Raw genomic sequence first — 19,273 nt, 5'->3', positions numbered from 1 at the left:
GAAGCAGTTCTGCAAACTCAATGAGGGAAAGAAGCACGTGCCCACTGGCACTTCAGCAGTTTCCCAGCTTCAGTTTGAAATGAAAACCTGACGCGTTTTAGGTAGTCATTTGGTACCCTTCCAGAGAAAGGTCAGGATTGACTTTTTCAGTGATGAAACTGCAATCCAGCCATCTATGAAATTTGACTCTACTTTTCAAATGGAGGAATGTTGTCAGCTGAGTGGGTCCTGGTCTCTGGAGGGCGCCGAAGCTCTGCCCCGCCTCTGTGATGCTGGTCTTGAGGGTAAGGGTCCAGAGATCAGCTGGGACGAGAATTAGGTGGACTATGGGAAAAGAACATGACCGTTCTTCTCAAATTATGTAATTAATTGCCAAATATGCTTTCCATTGCTCATCTTTCAGTTGAAGTGGTTTGTTGGAGGGCACAGGTTTAGACTTTCTGGGACCGCCTATATGCTTCTGGAAAGACTTGAGTCATAGCTAAGTATTCTCCTTATGGATAAAAAATGTAGCTGTGTGAAAGACAAACAAAGCCTTAATGGGAGGGCACTTGCCTTCTAAATCCCAGTTTGGGGCCAACATTTTCCCCCTCAAATATTCCCATGACAGAATGAGAGCAAGACATGTCTTTACCAATGACCTAAATAAAAATTGTTAGAGAAATTAAAAATAAATTTAACATATGCACACAGCCCTTGCCCCCAGCATGCATCTAGTGAAAACCTCTTTAGGACTGAACTGCACCGTGCCTTTGCATTATCTAGGGGAAAGAAAGGCTTTCTAAGCATGTGCAGCATCTGCTACCGTTGTCCCAAGCCCAAGGGGGATGGTAAAGTAGGACAGATCTGCTGGGCCACTGAGGCCCCAAACAGGGCTACGTGCTGGGGCCTGCGGGACAGGAGCGACTGACAGTCTGATTCATTTAACGTGGCATCATGAAGGCCCCCCACTTGCACAGGTCCTGAGGTCTGTGCATCAACTTACATGGCTTGACTTGAGGCTCATGACTGCTCCACTCCACACACACATACACACTTAACAGGCAAAAGGGAGGAGAACAGCTGGGAAGATAACAGTCAGTACTCCCCAAAATGGGGTGTAGCAGCCCTCAGCATCAGCATCTCCTGGCAACTGCTAGAAATACAAATTCTCAGACCTCACTGGTTCCAGATCTGGGGGTGGGGTGGAAATGTGTTAAATGAGTCCTGCACGTGATTCTGATGCGTGCCGGAGTTTGAGAGGCTAGGACCTAGATGACCCAGGTAACTCACAGCTTTTTGGAAGATGACTGAATTTTATAAGATGATATGGAAATTCATTCCTAAAGTCTGAAGTTCTTCCCATCCTCCTGATTGTAGAAACTGATGAAGGCCGTGGTTTCCCCAAGCCTTTCCCATTCTTTTTCTGGGGTGTCATTAGGTATTCCACTAGAGAAAGATCCCACAGTCCAATGAGTCTGGGATATGACTGGGTAAAAAAAAAAAAAAAAGTGAAACGGGGTTTTTCCTGCAGAACTCCTATGAGTTTAATATGCTGTTTGTTTTGAACCTTCAAGAGGAGGATGTAGAATTTCCCGAACCTGCTTGATCATGGAACTCTCATTTCTGGGAACATCTCCTAGAACTAATTAATGGTCTAGGGAAGACAGTTATCCACAGCTCACCTAAGCTGCTTCCCGATTCATGAGAATGCCCCAAAGAACACAGGAAAATGAAACATGCCTCGAAAGAAACAAAATGCTTAAGGAAAAAGAAGTTTTGTTTTGAAAACCTAAGGTACCTACAGATTTTAAATTCTAAAGGTTAAAGACTGGAGTATTCCAAACTTCAAATTGTTTAATAATCATGTTATTGGCAAATATGCAAAGACAAACGTAAGGCCATGACAGCTTTTTTCCCATGGAAATATGATCAAGCAACACTCTGGGCAGGAACCACCAGACACTTGGACATAGAATGATAAGAATAAAAACATTTATTGAGTGCTTACTCTGGACCAGACACTTTCATCCTGAAAGCAATCCTAGGAGGAGCTAGGTATAATCATTACCCCTTTTATGCGAAAAGCCATGACTCAGTTTCTGTCCTCCCCAGGGCCGCATAGCTGGGTGTGGGGAAGGCAGGATTCACCACCAGGCAGCCTGTGCTCTTATTACAACGCTGTGCTACTCAAACTTGCCGCTTGAGATCGTGGAGTGTAGTTGGCAAACAAAGGCCAGGAAAAGCTAAACAATACAAGGCAAGGTGTGAGGATGTTCAGGTGAACGGTCCAAGCCACAAACACGTCTTTCTGGCTTTGGAGGATAAAGGCGTTTTGTTTCTCAGGACCATCGGTGAAACTGGTTCTAGAATATGTTTTATTAGAAAGTCTTTCAGAGGCAATCGTACCTATTGACTCAAGAAGGGGTTTTTTGTTTGTTTTTAATTTGTTTTTGAATTACAATGTTGTGTTTCAGATGTACAGCACAGTGATTGTTATATATTCTTTTTCAGATTCTTTCCCCCTATAGGTTATTACAAAATATTGTATAGGTCCCTGTGCTGCACAGTAGGTCCTTGTTGTTTATCTGTTTTATACATAGTAGTGTATATATGTTAACCCCAAACTCCTAAGTTATCCCTCCCTTCCCTCACCTTTCTCCTTTGGTGACCAGAAGTTTGTTTTCTATGTCTCAGGGTTTATGTGTTCTGTAAGTAAGTTCATCTGTATCATTTTTTTTTTTAGATTCCACATATAAGCAATATCATATATTTGTCTTTGACTTTCTTCACTTAGAATGATAATCTCTAGGTCCATCCATGTTGCTGCAAATGGCATTATTTCATTCTTTTTTGATGGCTGGGTAATATTTTGTGTGTGTGTGTGTGTGTGTGTGTTATACACCATATCTTTATCCATTCCTCTGTTGATGGACACTAGGTTGCTTCCGTGTCTTGGCTATTGTAAATAGTGCTGCTGTGAGCACTGGGGTGCAAAGCTACCTCAGAGAGGATGATTCTGTTATGCTTTGCCACAGTTGACATTGCGTCTTAGGAGGATTATTTTCTTTTGTAGAGGTGTATGGATGTCCCTTGCATACCTGTATCAAAAGCGAGGTTAAAGGCTCGTTTGGCAAAGACGGTTGAACTCGTTTGCAAGTTGACCTTGTACTCAGAGCTGAGAATGGAGAAATGGTTACAGGTGTACCTTTGCCCTTGGAGTCCACAATCTAGTTAGGGAAATAGGATCTTTTTGTTTTTTTTATCCCCACCTTTTCCCAGAAAGGATTTAAGGCCAGCAATAAGACGTGTGTACAGGCCTTTTGTTATTCAAACACTGTACAGATACTGTGAAATGTCAAGTGTTGATATAAAACCAAGTTAGTCACCTGAGCTTTGGGACTCTGAGCCAGGGTTCAAAGGCATAGGCATTGTGATGGGTAATCTCAGCCACAGGCCGTTGGCCAAGAACGCAGATTTCACCCTGTACCATTTGGTTCTGCCTAAGGTGCCCACCCTGTTGGGCCCGTGAGAGGTTGGGACTGAATGGCTCCCAAGGCCTTTCCTATCACTTCAGATGTTTTATGAGCCTCTGCTCTTAGGGCTAGGGGTGGTTATCACAATGGCAGACACCCACCCACGAGTTAGATGATACTGAGTTGAAAGCCTGAGTTAGAGGATACTGAGTTGAAAGCCTTTTAAATCGGGATACTTGGAATTCCTGAGACTTCTGCCTGATTTCGTTTTCTTTTTATCAACTTTATTGCATTTCATCAAGCATTCACTGTTGTGCTTTGTGACCGGATAGAGGGATGTTGGTGTGTTGCTCATTACTGCTGTATCTCAGGCCAGAGGCCTCATGTCACCAGGCCGTCACCTGAATTGTCTGTCCTGGGAGGATCTACAGACGGGTCAAAAAAAGAGGGAGGCAAAGGCAGGACAGAGCTTAAGAGCACAGGCTCTGGAGCCTGCCAAGTGCTGAGATAGAATCCTGGCTTGGCCATTTCCTTGCTGGAAGACTTGGCAGTCATGTAACCTCTCTAAACCTCAGTTTCCACATCCATAAAACTGATGATTGTAACACCTGGTTCCTGTAGGGTTATGTTGAGGATTAAATGAGATAATGCATGTAAACCATCTGTACAATGGCAGGCACAATGGTGTACAGTGGTGTTCACTTAAAAAAAAAACTATCATCACTATTATAGTTAAGACGTGATTAGCCAGGGTTGAGATAACGTGTGTTCTGGAGGAAGCAGCTGCAGTCTCTTTGCAAACCGTTGGTAAACTGTCTTGGACCATTTACAAACCTTCCCATTGTAACGGTGACTGAGGATTCTAACTGCCAAGTCGCTGAGGTTGGGGCTCTAGTAGCTCAGCCAGCACTGCCGTCTCCCTTCTAGCCTGTGACTGCGACCCCAGGGGCATCGAGACACCGCAGTGTGACCAGTCCACCGGCCAGTGTGTCTGCGTCGAGGGTGTGGAGGGTCCACGCTGTGACAAGTGCACTCGGGGGTACTCGGGCGTCTTCCCCGACTGCATGCCCTGCCACCAGTGCTTTGCCCTTTGGGACGTGATCATCGCCGAGCTGACCAACAGGACACGGAAGTTCCTGGAGAAAGCCAAGGCCTTGAAGATCAGTGGCGTGATTGGGCCTTACCGGGAGACTGTGGACTCGGTGGAGAAGAAAGTCAACGAGATCAGAGACATCCTGGCCCAGAGCCCAGCCGCCGAGCCGCTGAAGAACATCGGGAACCTCTTTGAGGAAGCAGAGTAAGTAGCTGATGGACCAGAGTAACAGCTCACGATGCTGTTTCCACTCGATGAATCCACAGCGTGGCCCTTCCACCAGGAGGCGTGGTTAGTGCTGTGAGTGAAAACAGGTAACTGGGCCATTTGTTTTCCCAGCAGTCGCTGCTCTGGGCATGGGGGTGAGTGGACGATGGCTCATTGTTGGGGACCAGAGTTGCAGTGCAAAATGTGTGAACGTTATATTCAGCACTCTTCTCTGCAAACAGTATTCTCGGGCAGTAGAATGGTAAGGATGCTGGATTCAGAGACAAAGGATCCGTAACAGAGTCACAGCTGGGTTACTTGCTAGGCTTGTGAACTTGAATGACTCACTCATTTCTAAGCCTCTCTCTTCTCTCCTGCGGAGGGGAGGATAGTATTTACCTTTCCCTGACAGAGTGACAAAAGGACTGATCTATGAAATGGTAAGGTAATTGCAGAAAACAGTATGAATTGTTATATGTTTTGCTACTACCAGGAAAAGTCCATTACCACAAATAAGACTCCTATTTCTAGGTTATTTCCACTGCTCAGCTGTTGGTCCACTAGAGCAGTGCTTCATTCATCCAATTATAACAAGTTCTCTGTGATGAAAATTCCTCCTCTTAGCCCTTCTCTGGGTAATCATCTCTCTAATTGGAAAGTGTGTATTTTGCCAGTGGAAGCAGAGAGAATTGAGCAAAGTGATGCTGAACCTTCTCCCATTTTTTTCTCCCATTTCTCCCAGCCAGTCATCTTTCCTGCTCTCAAACATTCCAACTCCCTTTGCCAAAAAGGACCCCCCGCCCCGGCCCCGGCCCAAAACAGCATAAGGTGTAGGCTAAAGGACAAAACAGGAAAGGGTATGAAGCATTTGTGTTTCCCCAAATGCTGTGGGTTTTTATTGTAGACTCACCATTTGGCATGAGCAAGGGGGCTGTTTCATGGCTAAGTCCTATACATTAAGGCGATATTATATCGTGACAGAACTACGGTAACATTTTTGTGTGATGGGACTTTTAATCAGCATCTCTAAGAAGTGAGATGGCCTTTTCGTCTCAGCACTGTGTATGAGAAGCAGGAAGCTAACTGCCGACATGAGCTCAAGTACCTTCCTAGACCTAGATTTAAAGTAACTAGTCCCTTGATTTCAAGCCTCAGATCTCATGGCCAAGATCATGCGGTTGACCAGGGTGTTAGGCGATGTCTGATGTGGGGCCATAATGCACTTAGTGAGGAACTCAACCTCATTAAAAAGACTGTGGTACAACTCAGCCTTCTTACATGTAGCGATAATGAGCTGTGGAAGGCCCTGTGGAAGGCCCTGGTCTGAGTGCAAGCCCATTTAGGAAATGATGTCTTGACCTGGGTGCCATGCACCTTAAGGGAAAACAAGAGCGACTACACTCCTCAGACAGCCCTGGTCCTACCTTCACTCTTCACCTAATCAGACAGATTGTAATCACCTCAGGAACACCAATTTCATCAATCTTTTTTCAACACAGTATCCAAGGACGCATGGTCTAGGATCCAAAGGGGCATTATTTACAAATATACAATGTGAGATTTGACTTTGTAAAAGTATAACACTGTACGAGACCTGAGGAAAAATGAAAGCCTTCTGTGAATCAACCGATTAATAAAAGCAAAGCACTGAAAAAAAAGAAACTAGCCTCAGGAAAAGAGCCATCAGGTTTACTAAATGTAATTTAACCCGCAAATCCTTTTAAGCACTTTTTCTTTGAGTTGGGTCATGGTATTCTCTCAGCCTTAAACATCATTTTTCGACTGGCCCCCAACCTTTCAGCATCTCTGCATTTTCCCCGTTTTTTGTACAATTATATTCCTGAGAAGACAATAATACTGAGTTAGGTGATACCCAGGGGTAAGGTCTTCTCAAATATTCCTTTCTTTGAGATACATACACACATGCCCACTGTATATACGAGTAATTTACAAATAGATGCCTAAAGTACAGCTTTGGAGACAGGAAGATACAGAACAAAATGCAGTTGGGTTTAGATTCCAAATGAAATACTCCATTCTTACTGGTACTACCTTCTTTCTCAGGAAAAACGAAAGGGTTGCTTTGTTGGTGGAAGGAGGAGGCTCCTTTGATGAGACGTGGCTTGAAGGGGGTTGGGTATGAAAAGCTCCTTTGGGTTGCTCCTGCTGTCTTCCTGGTGGCGGTGGGGCTTGCTTTCTGAATGTCCCATCTTGAAGGAGATCCCTGAGGTTCATGTGAGAGCATTTTTGGTGGGTGGCTGGGAGGCATAATTGTACACTGGAGTCACTTACATCTTTTGAGTTTGTGGGATTGTATGGGCTTGAAGCTGCTTATGTACAGAGCTGGTGCTCCACGCTCTGGAACTGTGCTCATGTTACATCAGACATTCGGAATCACTCTTGTAGTCCATCCGCCACAACACAGCTGAGTGGTGCTGCTGTGTTTTTCTTCAAAGTCTTGAAGAAAGAAAAATTATTAGATTTAACAGAGTCTCTTAATGATAAGAATAAAATCAGTACTTAAAGATAACTACAGACTACTGAATCGGTCTGAAATTACAGAGTAATAGATAAAGTATTAGTAGAAAATGTAAAATTGAGACTTCGAGTTTTCCCTTTGGTTTATTTTCCTTCGGTAAATGTGTCCTCCTCCTTACAGGAAACTAACCAAAGATGTTACAGAAAAGATGGCTCAAGTAGAAGTAAATTTATCCGACACAGCTACGCAAAACAACAGCACGGCCAGAGAACTAGATGCTCTACAGACAGAAGCAGAAAACCTGGATAACACAGTGAAGGAGCTTGCTGAACAACTGGAATTTATCAAAAATTCAGATATTCGGGGTGAGCACTTTTTTGTGCAAATACTTAATCCTGGGCAATGGATTTTACCACCTGTCTAACCTTTTAATAGAGCACTTTCAGAAGAAAATTAAGTGCTTTGTAATCAGTTTTAAGCTTTTTCTCATTGAGACTCTGGCACAAATGAGGATTAAAGTCCCCATTTTACAAACATGGGACATGGGGCACAGAAGGGGTTGCACGGAGCGACCAGTGGTTGTTGCATTAGAATGGCATGCGTTTTCTGATTTTTAAATTTTTTCTCCAGTTAGTGGTTTACCTCCTTGGCTTCTCTTGGAAACGGGCTCTTGTAAAAAGTTAAGAAATTAAGTTGATACTTCTGCATATCGTTTTATATTCAAGAATGTTACTTGGTCAGGAAATCACATTTTCAAATCGTTTATTGGTATCGAAGGCCGTATTATAGGACCTTCCCTCCGCAAAGCAAAAGAAAGTTAAAAATGTGTCAGATCACCCTATCCATCCTGCTTTATGCGTGATTGCTTATTTTTTTGGCTAGATCCTTAAAGCCAAAACACGTCAAGCTGTTTTATGTATATAATATTAGCCATTTGAGTGGATCTAAATAGTTAAGTGAGAAAAGGGAAAAATCATCTGGACATGTAATCTACAGGCTGCCTGACACCAGCTATTTAGAGAGAACTGGACGCTTGCCTGTGTGTAGGAACAACATCTGCATGATCGACTTAATTTTCTAATCCAGATGTTTGGCATCCTCCAGAGCCAGAGTTAGGTGCTAACGGGACAAAGTGTATTCATTGATCATGAGAGGAAAGTTACATTTCTTCATAAAGATTTTATTCCTTGAATTTTAAAACAAAACCACATAAGGTCAGTTTAGACGCGAAATACAGCCGTTGCTTGACGGGGAGATGGAGTACAAGGGGATTAACTATGGGCAATTTCATTTCATGCCCTAGGCGCCTTGGACAGCATCACCAAGTATTTCCAGATGTCTCTCGAGGCAGAGGAGCGTGTGAACGCCTCCACCACAGATTCCAGTGGCCCCGTGGAGCAGTCGGCCCGCACTCGGGACAGAGTGGAAGACTTGATGTTGGAGCGAGAGTCCCAGTTCAGGGAAAAACAGGAGGAGCAGGCCCGCCTTCTGGATGAACTGGCAGGCAAACTACAAAGTCTTGACCTTTCAGCTGCTGCCGAAATGGTAAGGTTTGAGGGTTTGGCCTCAAGGCTGCCATGCTTCAGGAGAAAAAACACCCTGCTTTGTCTTTAACATTGTCCACTTTGCAAATGAGTCAGCAGGAGGGAAACTCCGCGGCTCAGTCTCTGGCCCACAGTCTGGGGTATCCAGTGACCAAGCCAGATTAAACACAACAGTGTGTGGGTTTCCAACCTTCCTCTCTCCTAGAGGTTTCTCTGTGGTACAACCAAGAATCAGGACTACTATCCCAAGGCTGCTGAATTGAGTCACTGCCTTCTTATCTAAACTGGATCCTTTTTATACTGTGGACATTTTTTACTTTGTTCTGATTTGAAGTGCAAACTCCATCTCAGGGGAGCAATTGAGAATCATTCTGGGAGAGACTTCTTAAAAAAATTAAAGGGCGCTAAAGAATTTTTTTTCATGGGTGGGTGGGTGTTAAAATGCTCCCTTGTCCCAGTAACTTCACCTAGTGAAGACCAGCCTAGGAAGTGGATTCATTTCCCGGAAGCTTTTAAAAAGTAATTCTGAAGCCAAATGAAACTGAGTAGCGAGTTCAATGAAAATGAGGCAGAAAGCCAAAAACAAAAGCCAAACTAAGCCTGTTTCTTCCTCTTGCTCCCCCATTGTTTTTCATGGAAGAGCACCCGTCCGAGAGACTCTGGAGGATGTTTTTATATACTGTACCTTTATTTTATAAGGCTTCTGCTCTCTTAGCTTAGAACAGAGGATCAGTACAAGGGGGAAGGTGGGTTCCTAGGAAGCTGAGTTCAGGCTTCGCTACAATTTTGTCTTAGTAACAGTCCCCCGCCCTCTCAGCCTTCTCCCCCCCCTCAGCCTTCTCCCACCACCCCCAGCCTTCTCCCCCCCCACCCCCTCTCCGAAATAGACAAAAACACACTGTGCTTTCTAATTAATGCCTACAAGGTTATATTTTCATTATCTTAGGAAACTTGATGGCATCTAATGGAAATAGGGAGTTAGGAGATCTCCTGTCACCATTTCTCTAATAGAGAAAGAGGCCTAGATCAATGTGTAATCGCACCTGAGACAAAGCCATCACAGGCGAGCGTGAAATGCCAAATCTTCCTTCCTTCCTTCGGTATATTGGCTCTTTCTGTATAAATTCTAATTAAAAACTAGTCATCACAAACAGAATCTCTCCAAACTAAAATGAAAAGCAGATAAGCATGCTAAAGAATGTTTGCTCTGCAGCAGAGGGTGTCGCGGGGGGGGGGGGCTGCAGTGGGTGCCTCTGGCCACAGGAGCGGGAGCCCTGCCCTGGGCCTGCTTTCCGTCAGGGGCCTGGCCTAGGAACAGCCTACGCTCCTTCCATCTCCCACTCTGTGCGTGTGTTAATGATCCTGCGAGAGTTCCCTTTATAGAGTCCATACCACCACTTATCGTGTAGAAAAATTTTTGCTCCTTTGTGTTTTTCAAGTACCTTTGGTTCTTGTCTTTGTGTATATTTAGTTAGACCCATGCTGGGTTTTTTTTTAAGCCTGCCAGGCTGCTAAAACAAAACAGATCTTCTAGTGTGCTGCCAGATAGTTTTTAGAAAGCATCTCTTCTTGATTAAGGCTCATGTTCTTGTACAGCATGCGGAATAAATGTTATTTTCTGAAGCTTTTTATGTGCTGTAAACCAGACACATTAATGACTATTATTTTGAGATATAATGGGATTATAATTATTACAAAACTATTAGGTTAAACAGTTGACTATTTATTCAAAACTACTCTTTTACTTATTAAAAGGAGTACTTGTTTGGGAGTATCCTGTTAACTGTTTTTCACTGTAGTATATATAGCTTTTGCCTCTTTTCAACGTGACCATTTTCCACAAAAGGATAGATAGCTCTAAATGTAATTTTTCTTCCTGCTCAGCCTTTTCCATCATATAGCAATCTTGTAATTTGCTGTGTATATTCTACAACCAAGCCCTGGTCTTTGGAAGTTTCTGGTAGATAAGGAGGAGTCTGGAGGAGTCTGGCAGGGCCATTGGGAGGTTATTTGGAAAGTTATACCCGTACCTTTGTCTTCTCTGTTCCTCTCCCCTGTGGAATGTTCCCCCACTTCCCCTGCACAGATCCCACCAGCCAATACTCCTTCCCAAACTACAGTAATACTCAGTGGTCTCTGCTTTGCCTGCTTTCCTTCGCACTTGCAGCATCTGAGCTATTCTTGGCCGTTTTACCTAGAAAGATCTGTCTTCCTTACTAGATGGGAAATTACTAAAAGGCCCAATAATGGGCCTTTTATATCATCCTTTTCACCAGAACAGTTAACAGGATGCTAAGTCTAAAGAAGGTTCTCAATATTTTTTTTTTTTTTTTTTTTTTTGGTAAATCCTACCAGTTAGGAGAAAGGGGACGGGACACATTCTTTGGCTTTCATATGGGCTGACTTCAGCCTGATGGAGCAGATAACATTTGATAACCCTGCACAGAACCCATATAGCATTGCAGTTCATTAGGGCAGAAGGTACTGATGCAGGGCTGTAAATCATCGTTTCCTTGGAACTAAGCAGGTTAGCTCAGCCCTGAGCTCTTTGCTCCGCTCTATCCTGAATACTGTTTTCAAGCACCCTCGCTGAGGACCACCTACACGCTCTCTGGGGCCACCCAGGCTCTGCACAGCTGTTGGCTGCAGCGGACTCACTCTGCACCCCGTGCTTGTTCCTTGGCTCGCTGCAGACGTGTGGAACACCTCCGGGAGCTTCCTGTTCCGAGACCGAATGTGGAGGCCCAAACTGCAGAACTGACGAAGGACAGAAGCAGTGTGGGGGGCCCGGCTGTGGCGGGCTGGTCGCTGTCGCACACGGCGCCTGGCAGAAAGCCATGGACTTTGACCAAGATGTCCTGAGTGCCCTGGCTGAGGTGGAAAGGCTCTCCAAGATGGTAATTCAACGGATGGGCTGTTTTTGTTTGTTTCCTTTCTGTTATGGACTGGAGGATCTGAATGGGCCAAGTCAATTCCAAATGCTGACTAAAACGAAAAGGCCTAAGTTTTTGTGAGGTCAGGGAAAGAGAGGAGGAAGTTTTTATTCATAGATGGTTTAAGAATCTACTTGCTTCTCACAATAAACTGAAATAACCATGTATTAACTATGGGTCCAGGGTTATGAATACCTCCAGCTGTTATTTCAATTGAGCCTTTATTCTTCTGAAGTGACATGAAGTATTAACTTCCTGTTAACTGAAGTATGTAGGTTGGTACCTGAGAACAAAACTAATGAACATCTTCTACATCACCAAATGTTTTGGAGGAATTAAAAACAACTAGAAAAAAATTTTATATGCTAGCCCTAGCTATGTAAGACTGTTGTATAGGAACTGGTATAGTGAATACTTTGTCTATACAAGAATATAATATGGTTGAAGGGGAGATGTTTGTTTCTAAAAAGTTTTTCGACATCATTTTCTGGACCATTTATTTTATTCCCCATACATAGGTCTCTGAAGCAAAACTGAGGGCAGATGAGGCAAAACAGAATGCTCAAGCTGTTCTGTTGAAAACCAATGCTACCAAAGAAAAAGTGGACAAGAGCAATGAGGATCTGAGAAATCTGATCAAGCAAATCAGGAACTTTTTGACCCGTAAGGAACTTTTTCATTCTACTTTTAGACATTTCTTCCTGTCCAACAATTTTTTAAGAGTGTTTGAGAGGCCATAATTCAAATCTGCCTTGTAGATAAAAAATTCTTGCAGGGAATAAAATACTTCCAAAATTTTATATGTATATGTAAATAACCTCTAACTTATGCTGAAACAGACACACCCGATGTGGTACCCACGTAACAAATCAAGAAGTCAAACATACACTATGAGAACTAAATTTGAAATTTGTGTTAGAGATTACATATAATGTGTCATAAGAACCTTAATTCAAAGTAGAGCTTTTTTGACATTGTCCCTAAAGCTTTGTAATCCTATTATTTATAGGATATTATAGTTAGTTACAGAGCTCTATACCTTAAGTGTTCTGTACAGAAACAGAAAATCTCTGGGATTTGTGGTCCAGCTCACAAATGTTGCAGGTCACAGTTTGAGTGTTAGTTACCACTCAGGATAGTTTTGGCTGCAAGTTAAAGAAAACTCTCAACTGAAATGGACTTAATCAAAAAAGGGATGTATATTATAACACACAGTAAGTTCAATAGTAGAATAGCTCCATCGTTCTAGGATCCATGCACTTCTCATCTTTCTGTACTGTCATTTTAAGCATATCAGCTTTGTTCTCAGTTTGCTAAGGATATCTTATGGAATATTCACATATTATCCTGTGCTTTAAACCCTTAGGGCTCCATTTTTATGTTCTGTTCTTTCACAGTTTATAAGAAGAAAAAAAAAGCCTTAAATATCAATGACATATTTAAAGTTTAAACTCCAGTATTTTTTTGACCTCTTTTCACATTTGACATTTGAAACTCCCTGGCCTTCTTTGATAAGGCAACTATCCTGATTCTCTTGCTTCTGACTGGATTTTCTCCCTTTCTGTAGTTTCCTGAATCCAGATAATTTATTAGGAATTTCAACACTTACATCTGCATTCACAGTAGTATCCTACCTAATTTTTCAACCTCAACTGAAAGTTTTCATTGCCCTTTAGGATCAAGACCCAGCTTTTTTACCCTGGCCTGTATCGTTTTCTACAATCAGAAACCAGTCGCTTCACTCAACTTCCACGTAACTTGCTCTGCCCATCCTGCCTCTCCAGCCAGAGATGTTCTTTCTTCTCTCAAATCCTGTTATCCTTCAAAACCTGATCAGTTCCTCACCCTCCACAGTTTTACCCAACGACCCCAGCCTACAACCAACTCCAGTAGTACACACTGTCTGCAATACTGTTCCTGTGTGTAGGTCTCATCTCCCCAACCTAGATTAAAAACTCTTAAATAGGAAGTACCTGTGTCTTGGTGTAACCCCACCATGCTGATCACATAGTAGATGACCAGTAAGTGGTTGAATGAGTGAACCATGTATGATTTTTCACCTCTTCACGGGAATATCTTTGCTTTTAACAGAGGATAGTGCTGACCTGGACAGCATTGAAGCAGTTGCTAATGAAGTACTGAAAATGGAAATGCCTAGCACCCCACAGCAGTTACAGAACTTGACAGAAGATATTCGTGAACGAGTTGAAAGCCTTTCTCAAGTAGAGGTTATTCTACAGCAGAGTGCTGCTGACATTGCCAGAGCTGAGATGTTGCTAGAAGAAGCTCAAAGAGCCAGGTATCTGAAGACAGTATTATGGCATTTAGGGGGGGCTTTGTGTATCTAGCATTGAATAAAGTATTTCTCCACGTGAGTCTCTCAGGGTCATTTCAGGAAGGCTTTTCTTTAAAAGAAATGCTCTCTTCTGCGAGGAAGTACTTTTTTCATGTTCACATATATAATACATTGTCTCATTCTTTTACTCAGCAACAGTGCAACAGATGTTAAAGTCACTGCAGACATGGTAAAGGAAGCTCTGGAAGAAGCAGAAAAGGCCCAGATTGCAGCAGAGAAGGCAATTAAACAAGCAGATGAAGACATCCAAGGAACCCAGAACCTGCTAACTTCAGTAAGACATTGCAATCATTATTACACGTGGGAGAAAATGCAGGCGCATATACTCTTATCAGAAAAGAAGCGCATTTGACAGTTATCTATGAAAATTCTTACAATTGAACACTAAAGGAGTCCTTTCAGTAAATCTAAATTATTCCCATCGCACAAGGTACTAAAGTGTCATTTTCAAGGAAGAAAAAGGACTCTAAAGAGAAACATTAAACCCCCTCTCATTTTCATCCCCACAGAAAGCCTAAGAAAGATAAAAAGAGTTTCCTGTTCCTTCAAGGAATCACACAGATTTTATTTAGTATGAAGCACACTCTTACTCTTATCCAGTTTTAGACCATCTCTGGCTGGAGAGAGAGGACGAACAGAGCAAGGTTTTGCAGCCCAAAAGCAACTGCGTGTAAGACCGGTGTCTCAAGATTTATGAGGTGATCATTCACAAAATGTCTGCTTCTAACACCCAGTTTTAGAGGAACCTAATAGAGCTCTTACAGCTAAACAATCTGTTTTGTTCAGAATGCACTAAACAATCTGTTTTGTTCAGAATGCATGGGACATCTATAAGCAAAATACCCTAGAGACACTAAGAACTTTTCACATGGATTTAGTGCTTTATTCTAAACACTTCTCTCTTAAAAGTAATGCAAACTAATTCTGTTTTATTCTTTCACTTTTCAAAAATGAGTTCGAGAGGCAAATTTTTCCTTCCAATCTTAGGAAAGTTCATTTTTTATGAAACTGGGTAAAGAAAACGGATGACTCGTTTAACTCCTCCTTATGTTCTCAGAATACACTTTGAAGTTAGATGCTCTTATTACTTGCTGCTATCCCCCTTCTCAAGCCAACGACCCCTAATGTTTAAAATCTTGGGAAATGCCTTTTCAGCCTGCTTTCCCTACCAGTAGTTGATAAAAGCCCATCTTCCCGTATTCCATTACTCTCAGTAGAATGAAGCCGGACCGTTCCCAAGCCACTTTCTTACATTATGAGCAATTTAAGGCCCTTTCTTCAGGCTACGTGTTCAAGTTTAGAAAAATTATGTTTTCCCACCAGACTACATTCTAACCCTTTCAATTACTGTTTTTTCTACCTGTAGGATTTTCAAATTTGTCAGTGTGTTGTTAACATGTTAATAAGTGACTTTTTTAAAAAATGACTGTTTTGAAAAGCAAAATGGAAACTATTAATCAAACTGTAGGTGCGATACCTGGCTTGTTGTTGCAAGTTAATAATGGTGGGCAGAAGTGTTTCAGGTTAATAACAGTAAAAAAAAATAGAGCCTTTACCTAAACCACACTAACGAAAGCTTGTCACGAACTATTCGCCTACTTAAAACTGTAAGGGTTATCTTGTAAGAATAGTCCCTAAGAATTGTTTTCTAAGTTAACTAATATGCATATACTGACCCATTAGTTACATTGTTATTTCAGAGTAATTCTGTGGAATAGAGCCAGCCTTGAAGATCATTTTTCAGAAAAATTAGGTGCTCAGTGAAACTGGTTCTTCTGTTATGGTTCAGGCTTACTTTGGCTAGCTTTAAAAACAATGGTTACTAATTACTTTGAAATGAGAGCCAATGTGGACCCTCACCAGTTGCACAGATAAGATACTTTTTCCCTAAATAATTTTGAGCACTTATAGCGTCCAGTTATAACATTCCCAGACCTATGCCATCTCACAATCCTATAGTAACTTTTCAGAGTTTTAACATTCCTGATTTCCATGTCGTTTCTGAAGTACTATGCTACTAGAGTTTAACATTTACAGTTGATAGAAAAAAATTAAAATTGACTGGAAGTTACAAAGTTGTGTGGATATCCCTCTACTCACATCTGCTGCTTTGTGAACACTAGGCAAGTTCTTAAAGTGCTTTCTCAACACATCAAGCTGCCTGGAGGTGGTTCAGTAACGAAAAATTTTACAAAAATTTCAGCCTAGACCAGCAGAAGTAGTGAAAGAACAGAGACTATTTTAAACTTGGGCACTTTATATAAGCTTTCTTGAAATTTCTTTTGTTCTAGAGCAATGTCATAGCAGCTTTTTAAATCTTCCTCTACACTGTGGTCATAGCACTTGCTACCACTTCTTGAATTAATGGCTTGCTGAATGATGATGCTTTTAGATCGAGTCTGAAACAGCAGCTTCCGAGGAAACCTTGTTGAATGCCTCCCAGCGCCTCAGCGAGCTAGAGAGAAACGTGGAAGAACTTAAGCGGAAAGCTGCCCAGAACTCTGGGGAGGCAGAATATATTGAAAAAGTAGTATATACTGTGAAACAAAGTGCAGAAGATGTTAAGAAGGTAAGTAAATCTTTGGAACTTCACAGCTATGTGGATAAAGGAGCAACTAGTCTCCTCCAAGTGACCTGTTTTGAAAGAGCAGTCTTCAGAGACACAGATGGAAAAGAATGGGAGTGGATATAAATGTATCCATACACATGTAGGCCCTCAAATCCAAACTTGGATAAGGGTTATTATTGAGCTTGTATTTCAATTAGGAAGACCTTTATGGCAAATTACCTGGCCCTTTGAGAAATCTTTCAAAGCAGCGTAGAAACTGCTTAAAGAATTCCTAACAGACAACAGCTAGTAGAGAACCCTTATCTCACCTCTTCTGTGCTCATCGGGAATTAACCACCTCTTGCTTCTCAGTGGACGATACTATAGCTTCTCAGTGGACGATACTATATATTTTGCAGAGGAAAGTCTCAAGCTTAAATTTCTCACTACAAGCCAACTAATTATTGAGACACATTTAATTTCTAAATTTCTGTAAGCAAATATTTAAAGAAACTTTTCAGAGCAGTGTTGAAACGAATAGTAGGGTGCTATAAACTGACATGAAGTCGAGATTTTCCTAGAAGCGACGAGCTTTTAGGCATTACATACAGGTGACTTCCCTACACCTGTGGTTTGGGGAAGAGAACAGTAAGTTTACTGCCCCATCTGTCTTTTTTCATTCTGGTCTAGGTTCCTACAGGTCTGAGAGCGTAAATCTCCCAAGTAGTCTTCTTATAGAACACTTTGCATCAATATTAAATTTCACTAGAAATAAGAAAACCCCTTGACATGAAATTCCTCACAACCATCTTTACAAACCCACTTGTGCTATAATCTTGCCCTCCCTTCCTTTTTAAATCTGCCTTTTCCCTCTGATTTTCCTGATAGCAAGTCTCTATCAACCCTAAATTAGTCACAATCAAGATGGTCTTACCATTTTTTTTTTTTTTGGCTTCTTTTGATCTCTAAATTTGGATCTCGGCAAACCTACCTCTGAGAAACCCTATTTCTCAAACTCTCCCTCCATGCATTCTCCTACGACATCTCCGTAGAAAAGTACTAATCTGCAAAGACCTACCACAACATGTCTTTAAGATCTTTCATTTAAAAAACTCATGTCAAACGTTGTATCTAATTCCACTGTTTCAAGTTAATGTTTTCAGTTATTTACTACTGGGGAGCTTGAAGCCTGAGTACCCTTGGTCATGGCCTTTAATTCAGACTGCTTGCCATGCAAGTTAATCTCATCCAAGCTTGCCACCGTTTACCAGTCTTAAATATAACTGCTGATGCTATTACCTCTTTGTGCTGAAATGTGGAACTGCAGACTCTGGACGGTGAACTTGATGAAAAGTACAAGAAAGTGGAAAATATAATTGCCCAAAAAACTGAAGAGTCAGCTGATGCCAGAAGGAAAGCTGAACTGCTACAAAACGAAGCAAAAACACTTTTGGCTCAAGCAAACAGCAAGCTGCAACTCCTGAAAGGTATAGATTTTTTTTTCTTTCACTTAAGACTCATGATTTTTTAGTTTATTTAAATGGTAAACATCTATTCATTCTGTCTTAGGTACTTAAATAGAGCCTTATAGGCAAAAAGGATCAGTATTTGATTTTGAGATCATCATAGTAGTGTAACTGCTCAGACCTTTTCATCTCCCACAGATTTAGAAAGAAAATATGAGGACAATCAAAAATATCTAGAAGACAAAGCTCAAGAATTAGTAAGACTGGAAGGAGAAGTCCGTTCACTCCTAAAAGATATAAGCCAGAAAGTGGCTGTTTACAGCACCTGCTTGTAACAGAGGAGGAGGGGCTATAAGTAAAAGATGGCTACGGTGTTGTGACCAAAGCAAAATCACTACATGGTAAAAACTGACTCTTAATGTTTTTAATCACATTTTTTGTATGGAGCTAAATAAAGTACAGTGCTTTTATATAAATATATATTCGGAATAATTCTTAAACTCATTGTTACTTTTCCTGATTTAAGCATTCATGAATCCCTTTAACAAAGAATTTATTTTCACTGTAAAAGATGGATTTAAAAGCAAGCTGATTGCCTTCATAGAGATGCTAATTTTTCTTATGTCTATAAACAAATATCAGTCATCTGTTTGGGTCAATATCCTCTACAAATCCACCCCTAAAATCACCTCCCAGTTGGATTCCCAGGTGGAGATTAAAGAGGAAGGCAGTAGCCTGAGCTACGTTCACCATTTCCGACTGCTCAGTTGCTCCAATCTCCAAAAACTCCTCTAAGTATTCCTTGCTCTAGGCAAGAGAACAACAAAAGCAACTTTTAGGGCATTGTGACTTTGATATCTTCAGGACATTACATCCCCCCAAAAAGCAAACTACACATTCAAGTGCACATGGAACATTCTCTATGATTGACCACGTACTAGGGCACAAAACAAGCCTCAACAAATTTAAGAGTATAGAAATTATTTCAAGTATCTTTTCTGACCACAATGGCATGAAACTGGAAATCAACCACAGAAAAAAAAATTACAGGGAGATTAAGCACCTTGCTACTGACAAACCAATGGGTCAACAATAAAATCAAAGAAGAAATTGAAAAATACCTCATGGCAAATGACAATGAGAAAACAACCATACAAAATCTATGGGATGCACCAAAGGCAGTTCTTACAGG

The 19,273-nt window shown here is 41.6% G+C and overlaps 2 protein-coding genes across 4 annotated transcripts in view; one reads left to right on the top strand and one right to left on the bottom strand.

Moving 5' to 3' along the window:
• The window catches only part of LAMB1 (laminin subunit beta 1), a 73,630-nt gene extending 55,063 nt beyond the window's left edge, over window positions 1–18,567 (top strand). The window contains exons 25-34 of the mRNA XM_082662151.1: window positions 4,383–4,752; window positions 7,415–7,599; window positions 8,538–8,779; window positions 11,472–11,675; window positions 12,230–12,374; window positions 13,803–14,010; window positions 14,200–14,341; window positions 16,460–16,636; window positions 17,943–18,102; window positions 18,280–18,567. Of these exons, the coding sequence (XP_082518277.1) occupies window positions 4,383–4,752; window positions 7,415–7,599; window positions 8,538–8,779; window positions 11,472–11,675; window positions 12,230–12,374; window positions 13,803–14,010; window positions 14,200–14,341; window positions 16,460–16,636; window positions 17,943–18,102; window positions 18,280–18,416 (1,970 nt within the window). The 3' untranslated portion in view covers window positions 18,417–18,567. The remainder of the gene's footprint in view (window positions 1–4,382; window positions 4,753–7,414; window positions 7,600–8,537; window positions 8,780–11,471; window positions 11,676–12,229; window positions 12,375–13,802; window positions 14,011–14,199; window positions 14,342–16,459; window positions 16,637–17,942; window positions 18,103–18,279) is intronic.
• DLD (dihydrolipoamide dehydrogenase) overlaps window positions 4,759–19,273 on the bottom strand; it is a 51,497-nt gene continuing 36,982 nt past the window's right edge. For all 3 annotated transcript variants that reach the window (XR_014297222.1, XR_014297223.1, XM_082662154.1), the window contains one exon: window positions 4,759–7,212. The gene's annotated coding sequence lies outside the window, so the exon portion shown is untranslated. The remainder of the gene's footprint in view (window positions 7,213–19,273) is intronic.

Source organism: Grampus griseus (genome assembly GCF_964374135.1).
Source record: "Grampus griseus genome assembly, chromosome: 9".
In the NCBI taxonomy this organism is placed as follows: Eukaryota; Metazoa; Chordata; class Mammalia; order Artiodactyla; family Delphinidae; genus Grampus; species Grampus griseus.
Note: the sequence above shows the minus strand (reverse complement) of the source record. Positions and strands in the feature narration are given on the sequence as shown.